Source organism: Lineus longissimus, chromosome 6 (assembly GCF_910592395.1).
Source record: "Lineus longissimus chromosome 6, tnLinLong1.2, whole genome shotgun sequence".
Classification (NCBI taxonomy): Eukaryota; Metazoa; Nemertea; class Pilidiophora; order Heteronemertea; family Lineidae; genus Lineus; species Lineus longissimus.
Genome location: NC_088313.1, coordinates 1868732 through 1888600, shown reverse-complemented (window position 1 = coordinate 1888600; position 19869 = coordinate 1868732). Strand labels below are relative to the sequence as shown.

General features: G+C 40.5%; 1 protein-coding gene across 1 annotated transcript; it reads right to left on the bottom strand.

The window, feature by feature from the left end:
- Positions 1 to 1823: 1823 nt before the first annotated feature.
- LOC135489009 (VPS10 domain-containing receptor SorCS1-like) lies at positions 1824 to 19744 on the bottom strand. The gene is made up of 26 exons (XM_064774072.1): positions 19461 to 19744; positions 18928 to 18992; positions 18561 to 18660; positions 18108 to 18263; positions 17594 to 17664; positions 17357 to 17421; positions 16979 to 17097; positions 16200 to 16292; positions 15558 to 15728; positions 14906 to 15055; positions 14474 to 14579; positions 13581 to 13752; positions 12664 to 12771; positions 12220 to 12337; positions 11787 to 11926; positions 11368 to 11478; positions 10880 to 11042; positions 10336 to 10522; positions 9849 to 9979; positions 9049 to 9187; positions 8398 to 8510; positions 7973 to 8086; positions 7738 to 7837; positions 7240 to 7363; positions 6694 to 6827; positions 1824 to 6245 (listed from the first exon to the last, which is right to left on the bottom strand). The coding sequence occupies exons 1-26, from the start codon at positions 19737 to 19739 to the stop codon at positions 6172 to 6174; spliced, it is 3303 nt and encodes a 1100-aa protein (XP_064630142.1). The 5' UTR covers positions 19740 to 19744; the 3' UTR covers positions 1824 to 6171.
- Positions 19745 to 19869: the final 125 nt, after the last annotated feature.

Below are 19869 nucleotides of genomic sequence, written 5' to 3'. Positions count from 1 at the left end.
GATATCATCTGCTTGAAGAGGAGAGGGCGTCTGCTTGAGAGGATGGGTGTTGATGAAGGAGGGACATCAACATTGCCTGCTGTAGTGGACACCATCTGCTTAAGGAGTGATGTGATCTCCTTGAGGAGAGGTTGTCTGTTTGTGGAGGGGACATCATCTGTTTGAAGAGGAGAGGGCGTCTGCTTGAGAGGATGGGTGTTGATGAAGGAGGGACATCAACATTGCCTGCTTGAGAGGACGCCATCTGCTTAAGGAGTGATGTGATCTCCTTGAGGAGAGGTTGTCTGTTTGTGGAGGGGACATCATCTGCTTGAAGAGGAGAGGGCGTCTGCTTGAGAGGATGGGTGTTGATGAAGGAGGGACATCAACATTGCCTGCTATAGTGGACGCCATCTGCTTAAGGAGTGATGTGATCTCCTTGACGAGAGATTGTCTGTTTGTGGAGGGGACATCATCTGCCTGAAGAGGAGAGGGCGTCTGCTCGAGAGGATGGGAGTTGATGAAGGATGGACATCAACATTGCCTGCTGTAGTGGACATCATCTGCTTGAGGAGTGATGTGATCTCCTTGAGGAGAGGTTGTCTGTTTGTAGAGGGGACATCATCTGCCTGAAGAGGAGAGGGCGTCTGCTTGAGAGGATGGGAATTGATGAAGGAGGGACATCAACATTGCCTGCTTGAGAGGACACCATCTGCTTAAGGAGTAATGTGATCTCCTTGAGGAGAGGTTGTCTGTTTGTGGAGGGGACATCATCTGCCTGAAGAGGAGAGGGCGTCTGCTTGAGAGGATAGGAGTTGATGAAGGATGGACATCAACATTGTCTGCTTGAGAGGACGCCATCTGCTTAAGGAGTGATGTGGTCTCCTTGAGGAGAGGTCTGTTTGTGGAGGGGACATCATCTGCTTGAAGAGGAGAGGGCGTCTGCTTGAGAAGATGGGAGTTGATGAAGGAGGGACATCAACATTGCCTGCTGTAGTGGACACCATCTGCTTAAGGAGTGATGTGATCTCCTTGAGGAGAGGTTGTCTGTTTGTGGAGGGGACATCATCTGCTTGAAGTGGAGAGGGCATCTGCTTGAGAGGATGGGAGTTGATGAAGGAGGGACATTGCTGTAGTGGACACCATCTGCTTGAGGAGTGATGTGATCTCCTTGAGGAGAGGTTGTCTGTTTGTGGAGGGGACATCATCTGCCTGAAGAGGAGAGGGCGTCTGCTTGAGAAGATGGGAGTTGATGAAGGATGGACATCAACATTGCCTGCTTGAGAGGACACCATCTGCTCGAGGAGTGATGTAATCTCCTTGAGGAGAGGTCTGTTTGTGGAGGGGACATCATCTGCTTGAAGAGGAGAGGGCGTCTGCTTGAGAAGATGGGAGTTGATGAAGGAGGGACATCAACATTGTCTGCTGTAGTGGACACCATCTGCTTGAGGAATAATGTGGTCTCCTTGAGGAGAGGTTGTCTGTTTGTGGAGGGGACATCATCTGCCTGAAGAGGAGAGGGCGTCTGCTTGAGAAGATGGGAGTTGATGAAGGCGGGACATCAACATTGCCTGCTTGAGAGGACACCATCTGCTTAAGGAGTGATGTGATCTCCTTGAGGAGAGGTTGTCTGTTTGTGGAGGGGACATCATCTGCCTGAAGAGGAGAGGGCGTCTGCTTGAGAGGATGGGAGTTGAGAATTGTGTACTTTGCTTTACTTTTGTAAAAGCAATATGGTTGCTGGGGAGAATGACATTGGCCTGAGGAAGGGACGTTGTCTGCTTGAGGGGGAGACTCAGCTCCGAACAGCTTGTGAAAATAACTTTTCAAGTAACAGTTTTGTTTATTTACAATAGTTTAATCATCAATAGATCAGGAAAAGCCCAACAAAGAAGATAGAACATTCTGACATTGATCAACATAATGGCAGTCTGTCCCAAAAGAGTGTCGTACAATACCATCAAAAATTAGTCAAGTTTTCCTTGGCTTCCCAAACTAGAACGAAATTTGAACACATAATTCATCATATTTTTAAACAGATCTACAAATGCTTCAGACCCACCGCAGAAAAGCTTTTAGCAGAATCGAAGGATCCGACGCAGGTTGCAGAGTGACACTCTTTTGGGACACCCTGTTCTTGAACAAACCTAACAATGATCTTATTGCTCTACAGTACAATATCATTAGCTGAGCTGTCAGAAGGGTCACAACCCCATTTTCAAAGCTTGTTTGGGCCAGATGCCTGCAGGGGTGCGTCTCTGTAAGAGTTCTCACCCCATGTGCTTGTACGTGATGCCTGCACACTAGCTGGTCACCATTATTCCAATGCCTATGAAAATCACACACAATCCCACTGGTGTAGAACACACAGGTCTTAACCCTTGACACAAAAAACACATTTACTTTTCAAAAGTTACACGTAATTCTATGAAGCAATTATGATAAACAGCATAATTAAAGTTCCAATGGATGGAAGAGTTGCAAAAAAAACGGTGAAATGCTTTTTGTCCCAACACCGCAGGGACGGTCTTCCATCAAGGTCAGGTATGCACACCCTCATACAGCCATGCACCAATTTTCCAAAATTAGCAAACCCTGTCCCCAGAGATGACCTTAATGGAACACACTTATCAACATGAAAAACTGGAAACGCGTATCTTTAACTTGGTCCCAACTGATAAATTCAAACAGTGGCATTTCAACAGTGTTCATATTCATGAACTCCTATTCCTATTTTGTTGTGCGGTTGCCTTATTTGGTAAAAACATCACAACTGACCCCGAATATCTATCGAGACATCTAAGCACTGATCAAATACACATGAAATCAAGAATAAATAAAGACTAGTCTTTACTGATTCATTATGAAAAGAATGGCACAGAGAATGATTATAATTTATACCCTTCTATTTTGACAGAAACTGGTGTCGAGTGGATCAGATTTTCACCCAAATTTCCTCCAAATATTCTCACGCATTTTATTACTGGCAACCATTGAATACATCGTCACCACCACAAGGTTTCAGCATGGCATCATCTTGGGAAATTTTGGATCATTTCCCAAAACACTGGAAATATTGAGATACGCCGTGTGCGAAATTGATGAAGTTGAGCGCAGGAACATTGTGAAGGGGACATGCGTGGAAATGGATGATTTTTTGCTTTCGATATGGGTAAAAATCACATCCATGATTCACACTGACTTGACAAGGCGGAAGGGTGCATTATGAATACAAGAATACACAAACACAGAGCTGAATGGATAGGTTAAAAAAATTATGAGTAAATGCAGGTTTTACCAATGTGGAAAAACCAAAAACTGATGTGGTGGGATAAGTTTAATACAAGGGAACCTCCTTTAGCGGACACCTCTCTATTAAGGACAGCCTCTCTATTAACTCTTTCAGTGCCAAGGACGTACATGTACGTCCTAAATATTAAGGTATTTTAGTTCCTCCAGACGACACCAGATGTCCCCAGCTACTCAAATGTGGTTCATATGGTTTCTCTGGCCTGGGGCGTCCAAATTGAATAATTTTTTCGACTGAGAGGGTGGGGTGGGGTTTGCCACCCCTCATTTTAGGTGAAAAATGGTGAAAATCGGCCAAAAATACCACTCCCTCAAAAAAATTTAGAACATAATCCTAGTATGCCCCTAGTTATTACTGCTGTTTTATTGAAACAGGAGGTAAAGACAAAGGTTTTGAAGAATTTTGATGAGTGTATCTCAATTATTTTTGTGAGATTTTGGGTAGTGACAATGCCCAAAAATGCCCAAATCCTGGGCACTGAAAGAGTTAAGGATTATGTGCGTACAGTGGGAGAGGGTCTCAAAATCCCTAGTTTGATACCTACACACTACTAAGGACACTAGTTTAATCCAAAATCGGTTGTTTCCATTCAATGCAACCCCTCTAATCAGGACAGATTGGTGAGAAGTGCACTACATTTTGAGAGAAAACCCATAAATTTCTCTTTGGAAATATTATCAATACATGAAATATATTATCATTTACGTCTGCAATATCAACAAAAGCTAATGGTTTTAAAATCTGAGGTTTACCTTATAACAATCGGACACCAATAATCCAAACCTTGGATAACATTCTGACATCGAAATCTCCATACGCTACAAAGGTCAATATTTACATGATATGCCAGAAAAAGATTTCACAACCAGGACAAAGTCAACAAGTTCTTTCAACCAGGTTAAACATTTATAAACAGAAACATGAGTGGTGTACCTTAATCGAATATGATACAGCAAGCCCTAATCAAAAGCTTCATTTATTGCACTAAAGCATTAAAGGGAGACAATAGCCAGTAGTCAGTTAGACAAGATAAAGTTAAACAAAGTCACCACTAGAGGTCTCTCCTATCTCACCGTACATCAAAACTATTCAGGCTTGCACGAGGAAGATATTTTACATACACAAAAAGTCCCCCAACTGATCATATAATTCACCTGAAGACTGCTAATTTGACCCCCTAGTTCCTATCTATAGTCCCCCTTTAACAATAAACCGTGACATTAAAGCCGAGTGCCTAAAATTAGACTTTGAAAATCATGAATAAACGACAAAATGGAAACTTACTGTGTTGACGTCATTAAGCCAGATGAGGTACGCCTTGTCCCGACTGGCTTAAACACGTTGACGCAGCATCTTTGGAAACATTTACATGTACAATTTTCATCTGGTCTTAATGTAGACCCATCATGATAGCAACTTCTAAGACTAGCAGCCAAAACTCGAGTTTCTGCACTAAGAATACTGTTTTCTCTCCCTTTAAAAAATCCTCTTTATGTCTAGGATAACACAGTGATGATTTTTTAACAATCTTATCTCTAAACATCAAAGATTGCCAACAAAATTGACCTCATCTGTCTTTTAACCCAATGCTTTATAAAGATGGGAACTTCAACAAGATTGAGAAGATCTGAGTGTAGAGTAGCAGGAGTAACTTTCGTCACATCTTACAGGAAGACAATGTAGAGTTTAGAATAAAACAGTATCACATCATTTAGTTTGATCTTGAAGCACATGTAAAGCATCTGAGGCAATGATATTCAAAGTTGAACTTCCAGATTTACATTCGAGAGAATAATACGAAGATTTTAACAGTATTCCCTTCAAAATACCTCATACTTACATTGTCCTTGGAATTTATGACTATCCAAAAACTCAAATTTACCATATGTGATTGGACCAGAATATAGATACGAACTATTCCAATTGATCGTTAAAAAAATGGATGCACTTGCACCCAAACAATAGAAAAATCAAATCTTAAATCCTTGTTGTATTTTTTGGGACACTCTCCACGCATGCAAGGAGCATGCATCACGGACCTATCTATATACATCACAACCATGGGCCTCTCAATCAATGATACACACATCACAACCAAACAATCATATTTAACTCTATAAGCTTTCCAATAAAACATGTCTAACACATTCTCGTCCACATTTGTGAAGGCCTGGCCAAAACAACCTAAGTCACATTTCCTCCTTTTCAGGAGAGGCCAAAAATAAGCCTGATTTCCTTCATATTTCCATTTAAAATACAGTGGAACATCCCTTAGCGGACACCTCTCTATAAAGGACAACCTCTCTATTAAGGACACTAGTTTTGGTCCCAAATTGGTACTTACCATTCAATTTGACCTCTCTAATCAGGACACCTCTCTATTAAGGACAGCATTTGTCAGTCCCGATGGTGTCCTTGATAGAGAGGTTCTACTGTAGAATAATTAGGCTTTGTTGCAGCACTGTGATAAGGAGAATTAAGTCAGCTTTCTCAATCAACACATGTTGGAAAATCCGCAAAAATAAAACGCCCACAAAAAATTGACGGTTTAACGTATCAGGAAGAGATTCCGTACAAAATTTATCACAATAATTGTAGTTTTTTGGTCCTAGTTAACCCTTAAACTGAAGAATTAAAAAAAAAATTTAAAGATTTTTCCGATAACCTGTTTTTAAAAGACTGTGGCTTGAAACAGAGAAGAGTTAGATTCCTCGAAACCGCCATAGAAACGATATACTACCTACACGCCATCTATCAGTAGGCGGGAAAACTGAGGAGCAGACGATCTTTTCAATGAAACTCAATGAATAACGCATAGGTGCTCGTCACAATTCGGTGACGGTGGCGGTTAGAGGGTTAAGTGAAACGCACCAATCCTGCTGCTAACATTCTACCTGGTTTTCACCATGTAAGCGATCACCCGTCATCATAACCAGAGCTGGTGGCTCATTTCCAACTGAAATATGAACCAAATATATAAGTGTATGAAGGGATTTTGTTTGTGGTGTAATAACACATCTTATATTTGACATTAGTTTTCTTATGACCAGCACACATGCTATTTTTGTATCAGGACTGCGGTGTCAAAATTCAATCCAAGTACATCATTAAAAGTCAAATTACAGGTAAAATTCAGTAAAAGGATGTCAAATTTGATGTATGCATTCATTTTGAAAATTATATAAAAAAGCACTGGACTATTTAAAAAGGGTTTTCAAGTGACAGTTTGTGGTGCAGTGGACACAGAAATGTCATGTTGCGTGAGTGAGTGAGTGCTTCAATCGACAGAACTCACATCTTGCATGAATTTCAATGCTTGAAAGTTAAAGATGGCGGCCTCTAGTTTCAATTACAACAAAATTGCGTCATTATTATAAGTAGCATAAGTTTTCATCATAACTAACCTAAATCGTCATCATCCGCGAGTCCAAAATCTGGGTTAGGGTCGAGAGGTGGGTCATCGTCGTCTTCATCCAGTAACGCGTCTGTTGCATTCCGATCTCGTAGCAGTGAATACCGACGGAATTCCATGAATTTTCTAGAAGTGAAGAACGAGATGTAGCAAAAAGTCGGATAAAAACCAAAGTCTCGACTAATTGGCAGGTGCAGCATACAAAACAATAACACTGGGGTCAGCAGCCTGTCGCCAGAAAAAAAATTTTTTTTTTTTTTTTTCTTCAAATTTTTTTTTGTTTTTGACTCCCCAATCACATTTTAACCAACAAACACATGGCAAGAAGTATAAACAAGTCTATTTCAGCCTCAATTTCTTCCTTATTAGGGCTAAATAATGCAAAAAATCAATCCAAAAAGTGAGTTCGGGGACGTCGCACGTTTTGTGGCATTATCTCTTTACCAGAGACCTTCAGCGACGACCAGCTCTGAGGAGAAAAACTGAAGTGAAACTGAAACTGATGTGCCCTGAAACTGAAAACAGACGTGATACTTACTTCTTGTAGTGCATTACCACCAGGGCAGACACAAAGACGGCAAGGATTAGAATTGGAACACAAATGTACACAGCAGTGAAGTCCCTTTCCTTTTCAGAAGTTGGCTTCGCAGGGTGAAGATTATCTGAAATTTGAAACGACTTTTTAAAGCGTAATCTACATGTGTTGTGTTACAATCTTTTTTTGGACAAGAATTGTATTGGGTTAAAACTCAGGAAAAGTTTCTTTTGTACCCAACTCATTTGCTTTCACCTGCAGAGTGCAGAGTTTCATCGACAGTAGCAAGCATCGATTCCATACTTGACAGTGGGTATATGCTCTCTTGATCACAGCAATCCCGGGCAAAAAACAATGGACCTACACTCCACTGATTTCAGGGATGGTGAACAAAAACCTTGTAAAATTTCAGAAAACATCTGAAATTTAAGGTGTGAGACTTTTCACTTTCAAATCTTGCTCTATGGACGGCAAAAATGGAATTCCTGAATCGCGACTTACCAGGTAGAATGGATGCATTGACCACATGTACAACACCGTACCCATTCACTGTTAGGTAGATCTTATGCTGTTGTGCAGAGTTCACTAAATCATCAGCAACCTTAACAATGGAGAAAAAACATAAACAATAGCTTTTAAAATTTGTAAAGAAAATTTCATTAAAAAATAATTAAAATACTGAGTGCTAAAGCGTTAAGATTAAAACGACAACTCTGATGACTACTTTTATTCTTACCTTGTCCAAATCGGTATCGGCGCCATCTGGTGAGGGCAAAATGGAAACGTCTGCTCGAGAAGGAATGACTGTCAGGAGTACAACCTCGAGGCGATTTCTCTCAATGGCCAGCACCTACATGACATCAAGGACAGATCAGTGACGAAAACATCTGACGATGCATGAAACAGCACCCGATGAAACTGAATTAGATTTGGCAATAATCAGCAAATAAATCCTCGGGGAGATTTATCTAACAACATCGCAACAATGCATTGATCTCAAACTGAACTATTTTCGTGTAAAATCGCAAGCTGATTGGTTCAATACAGGTGCATGACCATTAGGTTTTTACTGTGGACAGCTCTGTAGCTGAGTCAGTGTTCTAAACTGGACAGCAAAAGAACACATCAGACAATTTGAATAGTTCCCTAATTTTAACTTACAGACATGAGTTGTTCCTTCAGACTTGTTTCAAATAGATGTCTCCAGGCTGGAGTCCTCTTGTTTGCTATTTCCATATTCACAGAGAACGACAGGCGAACAGTCTTCACTTTGGCTAGAATTGGAAGAAGAATTTTCACCATGCACTGGCCCAGCTAAAACAGCGTTTAACCCTTTTTTATTGCTTTTAGTAACTGTAACAACTTAATACCACAGACGATGATATTGAACAAATGACGTTATTACTTTCACAAGGAACTGAAATGGCTTAAAGGGTAACTCATGTCAAATTTCACCATATAATGTTTTAGCTGTTTTTGACAAATGACTGCGTCACTTTCTCATAAATCGGTAAGGTTTTCGAATCGAAATACACATTTTCTAGAAATTGATGATTTAATCCCGCCCGGACGTCTCGCTTCGATGCCGTTTTCGTTGATGACGTCACAACATGAACATTTTCACGCTCGCTGTGGTTTACATTCAGCGATTTTATAATAAATCCAATCAAAAATGGAAAATTTGAGCTTTAGATTTGTGATCAACAATTAAAAACGGACGTACTTCCGCAAAGTTGTAAATCACATCATAGTATCAGTATATTAAACGGTATTCATTCCTTTTTATTTCTTTAAGTAACAGTCACAACTTACCGTAGACCATGATATTGAAGCGCCGGAATACGGTGCTGACTGCATTCGCTGCCTGAACCATAACTGTGTACATCCCCGGCCTGGTGTAGTTGTGTTGTACGCTGGGATTCCAGGAGAGCAAGGGTCTGTCATGTTGCTTCTAAAAACAATCAAGGTACACTTGACATGAAACATACACTTCTCGAAAGAAAATATTCAAGTTTTTACTAGACTACAATGATAAATTACATTGTAGTTCTATTCCAGTCTTCACTGGTTGTGGGCTCGATGAGAACAAGATGAGAGACTGGCTCAGGTCTTGTGGCAAACAGGTATATAGTAGTTCTATTCCAGTCTTCACTGGTTGTGGGCTCGATGAGAACAAGATGAGAGACTGGCTCAGGTCTTGTGGCAAACAGGTATATAGTAGTTCTATTCCAGTCTTCACTGGTTGTGGGCTCGATGAGAACAAGATGAGAGACTGTATTTGACTATGGTACTCCTTTTCAAACAGTCAACAAACTGAATTCAATTACTAACAACTCTGTAAAATCAATTTCAACTTATATAGTTAATTTTATGAAAAGCGATGCTCTGATTTTTGTTGATTTCTCAAAGAAAACAAAGCAGCTGAACAAAATGTATTCAAGTCTGAAGTATCTAAAAACATTCAAATTACCAAAATTGTACAAATCATGATAATGAACAAGTGATTTGAACGAAACGCTTCCAAATTTTCCTGGCCAATTTAAGGCTTTTTTGTATGCACTTCAAACACACAAGCACTCGTGAAATAGACTCTTGACTAAACTCATATTTACCTCGTCCCCAAAATGCCAAACATAAAAAGTGTCACCAAACTTTATGTCAGGACTCAACGTGGCATAGAATGAGATATCGTGGTAGATGTGTACTCCGTGGGGTACAATAACGTGTAGGGCTAGCATCTCCTCTGCAAGAAAAAAACCCATAATCCGTTAAAATTTGACAACGGCCGCACTGTGGAGTGAGACCAAACTAGAGTTGCGCGAGATTTACCCACAATGCCACGCAAAGATGGAAACAGAAATTTTTATTTTTGAAATGAAAAAAATTTTTTTTCTTTTCTTCCTCCTCTGAGCTGTCTCTACAGAAGTCTTCCGCGAGAGCAAAATTTTTTTAAATATTTTTTTTTATTCAACTCTCCTCAGCTTGTCCTTGGATGAAAAAGCATGCTAACCAAGGTATAAAAAAAGTCTCGCCTTACTGTGCGCCCAATGCTCAAGTCCAAGGAAAAAGAAAAAAAGTAGGTTATGCCCAGATACAAACCTTGCACATCAACTGTGATATTAGCTACATCACGTCCTTCCGAATTAGAGGCTGTCACATTAACTACGTAATGACCACTTGATGAGTAGGAGTGATTCTGCACCGAATTGCCATCAAAGCCTTTGAGGTTAGGCAGCGTATGACCATCGCCAAAGTTCCAAGTATATGTTGTTGTCTTCTTTGTACCCTAGAAAATGAAACTTGGAGATTATCATAAAAGTTATTTGTGCAAACCAAACACAACTCTTCATGGCAGCTATTATACTCAGTTACTTTGCTGGGGGTTGTCTTTCCGGACGCAGGGATTCAATCATCATACTTGATTATTCAAGTATCCATCTGTAATCGCAAGACTAAGTAAAGTGGGATTATCTGAAATGCTAATTCAGGTCTCACATGGACGCAGGGCCATTATTTCAAGCCCTAGGCCATGGACCAGCATTTTCCAGAAACTGGATGAAACATTGATCTTGCACAAAAGGCATCGTTTGGTTTGGATACCGAAACATCAATTGTGACTGAAAAATCCTTGCATTTCACTTGCCTGCCATTGAATAAGCGTAAAATTTGCCGACTCTTTCACTTTAAGAACCATCTTCTTTGGAGGAATGATGGAAAGTTGACTCGGGGCAACAAGGGAACAATTTGTTTCTGTCGTCGGATGGATGTCACCACCTTGGCAACTATCAGCGGCGACTTTACGATATCTAAAATGGAACAATGCAAAATCATTAAATTAGTTAAATTAAATTAAATTAAATTAAATTAAATTAAATTAAATTAAATTAAATTAAATTAAATTAAATTAAATTAAATTAAATTAAATTAAATTAAATTACAATAAATTAACTCCTACAATAACTGAATGAAATTTACCACAGGGCAAAAAACGATTTTTAAAATTCACTAATCAATTTACTGTCAACTTGAAAATATTCACGGCAATCTGATTTCACGATTTCATGATGTTGAAAAAAATTGGGATCGTAGGTCATAATTGGCATCAACCAGGAACGACAATGATATACTTACCCATCAGTCTTATTGTAGCTAGTGCTGTCAGGACAGTCTCCTCGGGGAAGTTTAGGGTCCAGCCACGATGATACATTGCACTTTCCATTCGTCTTCTCATAGCCAAAGTCACTGCAAAAAAGCAAATTCAGCTAAATTAGATTTCAGGTCATTCTCTTCTTCTTTTGCAATTGATATGGCCATTACAGCATTGAGGCTGCCTCCCTCCGTCTTCGGTTGGGGTTTCTTCTTTGGAGGGCCCTACTCCTAGATTACAACACCAAAATAAGTAGAAATATCCACCGCAACAAGAGTGGGTGGGAGCTCGACGACAGTCAGAAACTACAAAATGATTGGAGCATTCGTTGACAGAGAGAGTTTGGATTCCTCTTTCTTGACTTCATACCCAAGGGTGATCAGATAAACACACTCATCCTTACCATTCATAGTCATCTTCCGTGCACTGACAGGCTGTAGTATTAATTTGCCTCACATAGTCTTTACCATTGTAACATTTGGCCTTCGGTTTTCTTTTTTCATATGTTATCTTCGAACCGAGTATGCAGTCGTGGCCCTCGAGCTGAAAATCGAGACAGATATGATAAAATAAAAAATGGAAATGGAAATGTTGGATATTTTGCAATAAAATTCTTAAAATGCAGGCTTGAAACATGAAAAAAAAGATGGAAGCACAAGCAATTCTTATACCAATAGATCTTTCAGGGACACTGAGGAATTTTGACAAACATTGCCTTTCGAGTTTTATGCATGGGGCATCTTTTGCAAGCGCAAGTCAAATTTAAAACAAGTGTTGCTTGTCTACAAGCAAAGTGCCTTTCCAGGACGAAGACCTTATGATACATTCGTAATTACCTCGTCTGCAGGTGTCCACAATTGATAGTCACTCCTCTTACACTTTACAGTTAATATCTTGGAGAAGTCCAACTTTACGATCATCCATCCTGCATCTCGATTTTCATGACCATAGACACTGCAAAAAGTTATGAGAATGACAGATTTGATAAAGAGGAAGACTGCTCTTTTTTCGAAAACCCACAGTCTGAACAAGCAAGAGTTTTATTGAAAAGATCGTCTGCTCCTCAGTTTTTCCGCCTACTGTTAGATGGCGTGCAGGTGGTAGATCGTTTCTATGGCGATTTTGAGGAATCAAACTCTTCTGTGTTCATACTACACTCTTTTGAGTTGGACAGGTTATGAAAATTAGAACAAGTATTTGGTTTTTAAAGGGTAAAGAGCTGAGTGCCCACTGTTAAAAGTCTCATATAGACAATGACGGTAAATTTTTATGGCATTCACCTGACAATACGAGTGGTGATCCCAGGTTCATTCAGGACACCATCAACGATTATTGGCTTTGTTGTGAAATTGTAACTTTCCCATGTCATCCCCTCATCACAGCTGTATCTGCAAAAAGAGCGGATGGATTAACCAATACACCCCCACCTTCCCAAATGGACTCTTCTAGTGCATTACCAAGAGCGGTCTATACAGAGATATGGGGGTGTAAAGGTTGATGGATCACATTGGCTGCCACCAGGTCAGTATCAAGGACCAGCACTTGAGCTATCAGCACCTGTGCCTCAACCAACCTGATTCTCAATGTGGCCCGGCAATATGAGTATATATATCATAAGAGACCTAAGCACTTTGACCATAGTTCCGTTCTCGACACAACACAACTTAATAACAATAAACCAAGGATTACACACAGTGCCTCACTTTGGTGGCAGCGGAATCGATTCTTCGATCGCTCTGAACCCACGACAAAATAGGCCTGCATATTAGCTCGACCATCCAGGTTTCAATTTCAGCACAGGACCTGCCAGTGCCGTGTGAATTCCTTAAAGGGTAACTCGTGTCAAATTTTACCATATAATGTTTTAGCTGTTTTTGACAAATGACTGCATCACTTTCTCATAAATTGGTAAGGTTTTCGAATCAAAATGCACATTTTCTAGAAATTGATGGTTTAATCCCGCCCGGACGGCTCGCTTCGATGCCGTTTTCGTTGATGACGTCACAACATGAACATTTTCGCGGTCGCGGTGGTTTACATTCAGCGATTTTATAATAAATCTAATCAAAAATGGAAAATTTGAGCTTTACATTTGTGATCAACAATTAAAAACGGACGTATTTCCGCAAAGTTGTAAATCACATCATAGTATCACTTTAACTAATGCTGCGATGATAGCCTTAACTTGTAAGCTTACCTAATATCATTCATCGGTGAATGGACATTATTATCAACAGCAACTACTGCTCCTCCTTGATCCAGGATGTTGAAGATGTAACTTCCTTTGAACAGCTCAGACCAAGTCAGACCACCATTCCGGGAAATGAACACATTGGCTGTTTGAAGCGTCAGCTCATTACCAAGAACACCTGCAGGTGGAACAACACAGGAACCGTCAGAAGTGCTGGAGAGGCAAAGTCATTTGGAGACCTGATACGGCCACAAAATGTGACCGACTCTGGCTAAGGGATCCGCAAGTCACATTTGGGGAAAAGGGCGAAATAAACAGAAAGATAAGACAACAAACTACAGTAGAACCTCCCTTTGCGGACGCCTCTCTATTAAGGACAACCTCTCTATCAAGGACACTAGTTTTGGTCCCAAATTGGTTATTTCCATTCAATTTGACCTCTCTAATCAGGACACCTCTCTATTAAGGACAGCATTTGTCAGTCCCGAGGGTGTCCCTAATAGAGAGGTTCTACTGTAGTTGAATTAACTATGTTTAGAGATCGCTAAGGTTCAATCTTCTTGACAGGTATGACTATCTCAATTTACAAGACAGTAGTGCAAATTGTATTTATAGCCTTCGGGTGGGGGTGGGGGAGGTGTTATACTTAAATACTTTTTGAAAATATGTTGTAGCATGACGGAGCCAGTTTTCGCGGGTCTCATCACTAAGTGCCGATTTACTAGCTTCCAACGATTGCACACACGCAAAAGCTTATTTATAACGAAAGTTGAGATCAATAACAACGGAACGAAATGAAAATCATGAATCAGATAATTTCTTCTCCGGAAACGAAGTGACGCACGAGAAAACGGGAAAAAACGGGATTTTGCGAAATTGGGGAGCAGCACCATACCTACCATGGGCTATGATGATTCCAGGAGCATTCTGGTCCGAGAGGATGTAAGGGATGTTCCGATCGGAACTGGAACTGTACCAGAGGTGCAAGTGTAGGGAACACTCGGGCTGAAATGGAGGGGGATGTCAATCACTGTACGCAGGCCAACATTATTCTAACACGGGACAGCAGTGACGTTGTGGGGTTGTGGCATCTGTCCATGATCGAGACACTGTGGATTTGACTCACAGCTGAGTCTCAACTTGGTTCAAATGAGCACTCTGTGTCAGCTCTTGATTTCTGTGAACACTGGGGTAATAATCATTCCACAAAAGTGCTCTGAAGGAGGTACAAGATGACGTTCTAATGATAATTATAAACATTTTGATGAGAGATTGACCACACAGACAATTTGTACCCTTGTATAAACATATGCCAGTATTAGTCAACTCACATATTTGCATTTTGTTGGTTCTCCATTGATGTCTTTTTCTGGGGCAGGAATGAGCGACCAGTTACCACCCTTATCGAATGTGATGAATGTCTTTGCCGTCTGCTCGGCGACCAATTGGTTGGAAATGAAAACACCTTTGATACCCTTGGCCTGAAAAGAGGAAGAAAAGTTTTCAGGAGTAAAACTCCTTTGTCCACTATTCGAATTTGAGGAGAAGTTTTACTGTGGCGCTGACAAATATGTAAGTTTTATGCATATATATCAAATAATATTTGGGTTATAATATGCCAAAAATGGTTTTTGAGATGTCAGAGCATTGGTGACGTCACAGTTGGTGTCATCGCATGAAATTACAGTCAACTGCTGTCACGTTCTGTGTGTGACGTCACTTGTCCTTTAAAATTGTTTTTGCTTTTATCCGATATTGACAACTTGCTGAACTGAAAGCATTTCAGCTGAACTTTAGTTCATTGCTGATGTATTATACGCGCCGGTCACCGATACAAAGGTTGACCGCGCTCGACGTTGCTTAACTTCCACTCTGGGGCCAACGCGCCAACCACTAGGCCATAAAGAATTCCCTCATGGCCGGCGGGTTAAGCCGTGCCATATACCTGGGGGTAATATACAGCTGATAAAATCGTTTCTTTACCTCATACAGGTCAACCATGATGCCTGCAGTAGTGTGTTGATTGACCACGCTGTCCAATGACTTGGTGTAGAAACGTCCTGTCACGTCGGAGAGGTAGAGGTTGACCACTCTCTCTTGATGGTTCACAGCCAGGAAAACCTGACCTTCGTCACTGTCTAGGATGTTAAAATCCTGAAAAGGTAATTGAATATTCTGGAATCTCTCTTAGCAGACACCTTTCTATTAAGGACACTAGCTTTGGTCCCAATTTGGTTGTTTCCATTCAATTTGACCTCTCTAATCAGGACAACTCTCTATTACGGACAACCTCTCTATTAAAGACACTAGTTTCGGTCCCAATTTGGTTGTTTCCATTCAATTTGACCTCTCTAATCAGGACAACTCTCTATTAAGGACAACCTCTCTATTAAGGACACTAGTTTTGGTCCCAAATTTGTTGTTTCCATTCAATTTGACCTCTCTAATCAGGACAGATATTAAGAAAGGTTACATCTGCAGTGTCTCCTTAGTAACAGGCACATTGATACAAAACTAGCAGCAACAGCAATTCTCGGACAGTGACAGTCACTAAAAAACCACAAGATCAAACAGACCCCCAGTTCCAAGAAAAAGAATGGGTTTATAATCAAGTGAAATACCTACCAAGGGATGAAGTTTTGGGGCAAAATGAGCTTCCCTGAATGGTTGACGCTTATAGGATACAAACAGCTGACTCCTCGAAAAATCGGTACTTTTCTGAAAAAAGTAAAAATTTGTCATCTAATCTGCATCAGAATTTGGTTTGTTTTTTTCACCAGTCCAGACCTTGACTTCTAAAAAATATTGTTCTAACTTTCACCTGATACCCCTCGACCCGCAACTAAGTTGAATAGGGGTTATAATGCAGTGACATCCACCAGGTTAAAGGCCATAACTCCAGGTTTTTTGCCATTTTCTGCTGTAAGACGATTTCAAAAGTGTACCTAACACTTTATACAATACAGAAAACCAAATGCAATTAGCTCCATCCATTTTGAAGATATAGCCAATTATGTGTTTGACAACTTGATTACCTAATCCGGCTAGCAACTGGCTTGTTAGAGCCAGGCGGCGGGTTCAGCAAAAGTTGTGATGTAGATCAGGCTATCTGTACATGTCATGCAATCATAAAAGCAGGAGGGCCTTAATCAATTATGCACACCTGGAAGTAATGTGTTTCATTCACTATGGTGTATTGTGTGGCTCCGAATTGTGTCAAGGATAGCACAAAGAACAATCGAATGACGGATGGGACCCATTTTCATGAATTTCCAAAGCCAGTTGAACGAGAGAGGAGGAAGCTGTGGATTCGGAAGTGCAAACGTTTGGAGTGTTGGAAGCTGAACATCTCAACTAATCTATTACAATCCAGGTGGATATTTCTTTTATTATCGTATTCTAACCTGAACGAAAATGTATTGATCTTGCACAGTCAGTGAATGAATGTCAATGTTTCCCAGACTCTTGTCGACTGTAACATCTTTGCAGTAGGGAAATGCACACGCTTTGTAGGAGTAGGTCACTGAAATAGAAAAAAGGTTCACAGCTGATTTTTTTAACTAATCCATGGGCTGTCGTAGCAGCACGGTGGTAACATCAGCATCTGTCACCTCTGACAAGGTATCCCGACCAAAGAAAATCTAAAGTCTGCAACTTTGACTTGACAACTGGGAGAAACTCTTCATATTTTACGAAGAGTTTGTGTCAGAACAAGACGTACTTTTCTTTCCAGGGGCTCAACAGTGATACTGAATACCGGTAGATTCTCAAACAGATCTTACCTTCAACTGGATCGAGGACCTCCATGTGAATTGTGGAATCATCCTTATCAAGATCTTTGACAGCCCTGAAAAACAGGTTTCACATTGGTCATTTTCTGTAAACATTACTTTCTGTGGTCATTTTTCAAAAGGATTTGTCAATTAGAATTTTAGCACTAGCTTTAATTTTGTTAGCAAGGCCAACAAAGCGCATTCCAACACAGGTGCCTTGTTTCTCCATTTTGTCATAACACTTACCAATAGGACCTTGATCCGACATGATCTTGAACTTTTATCCAAGTTTTGGCAAAATCTCTCGTTACATACAACTGGAAGATAGAAGTACAGGAATTGAATTCACTGTTCATGATGAAGAAAATAGGAGAAACAGATTTTCACAGCTTGTGACATCAAAGGCCTTACATCAGTATTGTGGAACCTGCAAAAGGTGGAAGCATGATCTCAAAATGAAACTGAAGCCGGCAGAAAGCCCATCCTCATTTTATAGGACATAATCATATGACACAAGTGCCTCAACGAGTGCAGAGCTCAGATAGGGACAATATAGATATTCTTCCTTGTAAACTCTGAAGCAGTAGTCCTTATTACTGCTGTTTGGTGATTGTGTACATATTTGGAGGATTCAAAAGTTACAAATTTACCCCCTGTGTGGTATCTTTGGCCTGCCACTACGAATTCAAAGGACCGTACCACTAGCAAAGGTGACCTGGTGTCACTTTTCTATTTTATCGTATAGATCCCTTGTACTTACGGAAGTGTCATTGTAGGAATATGCCATCAGCCAGTCATCATGATATGGATGGAATGTAAGACGATCAGGGCGAAAGCTAATTTTTTGTTTGTGAACAGTCTTTCCCTCATCGTCAGTTGTGAAGAGAAGCTTGTTCTTGACATCAGTAAATACCAGCTGGAAAAAACAAATGTTTGTGTTTCGGGTTTGGATATTGTTGCAGATGATAATTCCGATTATGCAAATCACCACCCTTGTGGTAAAAATGAACCATCTCATTTCCTATTTATAAGTATGGCGGAGATGAGTTAGCCAGATTAGGTCTGCGGAACATTTGGACAATAGGGTCCGCAATAGGGTTCCTGTCAGAAACTTGCGTATAACTTGATTATATGCATCAATTGTTTAGATACCGACTAAGGCACGGGAAGGGCATTGTACTTGTAATAGGGAATGCACTTTAATATTTCTCACCTTCTCCTTATTGAGAGGAGCTACATAGAAGTATATGATGACTGTTCCTTTAGGGAACAATTTGGACTTGTCTTGGAATGTTGAACCATAATCGACTGACCTGAAAGCAAGGGCAAAAATTCACTGAGATACCACACTGTCCACAGCCATTGTACGTGTAGGTGTTTAATATAAGGCACTTGTAGAGTCCACACAAGGGCGTTGATGAAGGTTCCAAAAGATGAGAACATCTTCTTCAGCGTTCCCTCTGCACTGATCAGTTGCTTTTAGACCTTCTTTATCCACTTTGGGCATACTTGGAGGCTGTCGTTCCGGGCCTACTATGTTGCTGAATGAATGTGATCATCTATTCCGATAGTTTACTTACCCCCAAAGTCTGCTATCAGCAATTGTCCCATTGGGTTGATGTTCCCTTGTCAGCACAAATATCACCTGAAAATAATTTGGAACTTAAAGGGCCTACGCCGTTTTGAAATTTGTAATTGAATTTGAAACTTTGTAATTGCGTAAATAGGAACTGAATATTAATTTCAACATTGGGGTTGTGTAGAGAGTACAGCAGCTCTTCCCATTCCCCATGGGTCTCCATTTCACTTATCACTGTTCAACCGGGAGTTGTTCCTCATTATGCTGTAGACCCTATCATCAATCAGCCCTCCCCTATAATCAATCTGCCCTCCAACATGGCTGACCATGAAAACAAACTATATACATAATCAAACATCACACGATCATGATTGATGTAGGGCTACACAGCATTAGGCCTAGGGCCTAGGGGTAGTAGGACTAGGCCTACCGCCCTATGGCCGGGGTTATGATCATTGGTACCACAGTATTGCGAGTGTAACATTTAAAGCTCACATTACGCAGACAAGCAGCACATCGTCAACCAATACTTACACTGCTATTGTCTCCAGACCAATGCACCACAGCTTCGTTGTGGTTTTTATCTGGAAGTGGTGTTGGGATGCTGAATCCAGGGGGTGGTTTTTGAGCAGCAGTATCTACCGCTCTCCTGAATCTATGAGGATGGTCATCAACCCGGGATTCACTATTCAGATGCACCACACGATGCTCTGATAATTCATTCTGTACTTCACTGAATATTTTGCTTTCAGAGCTGGTAATAAATAAAAAAATAACGAATGCGAACATCAACAAATATTTCTTGACCTCCATTTTGGATTGTTGTTATTTCCTGTTCGGTGTCTTCATTCCCAGCCCACCGGGATGGGAGCAGAAGAAAATATGGAATCTCCATCGGTATGGCAGTTTCGATGGCCACGTACCTGTAATAAAGTTTTCTGCC

What these genes read in the sequence shown, in the direction of transcription:
- LOC135489009 (XM_064774072.1), bottom strand. Translation starts at nt 19,739, where the DNA reads ATGGAGGTCAAGAAATATTTGTTGATGTTCGCATTCGTTATTTTTTTA. An exon ending in CTCCTCTCAATAAGGAGAAG is followed by an intron (nt 18,264 to 18,560) that starts GTGAGAAATATT and finishes TGTTTTTTCCAG; the next exon opens with CTGGTATTTACTGATGTCAA. An exon ending in ATTCCTACAATGACACTTCC is followed by an intron (nt 17,665 to 18,107) that starts GTAAGTACAAGG and finishes TCTATCTTCCAG; the next exon opens with TTGTATGTAACGAGAGATTT.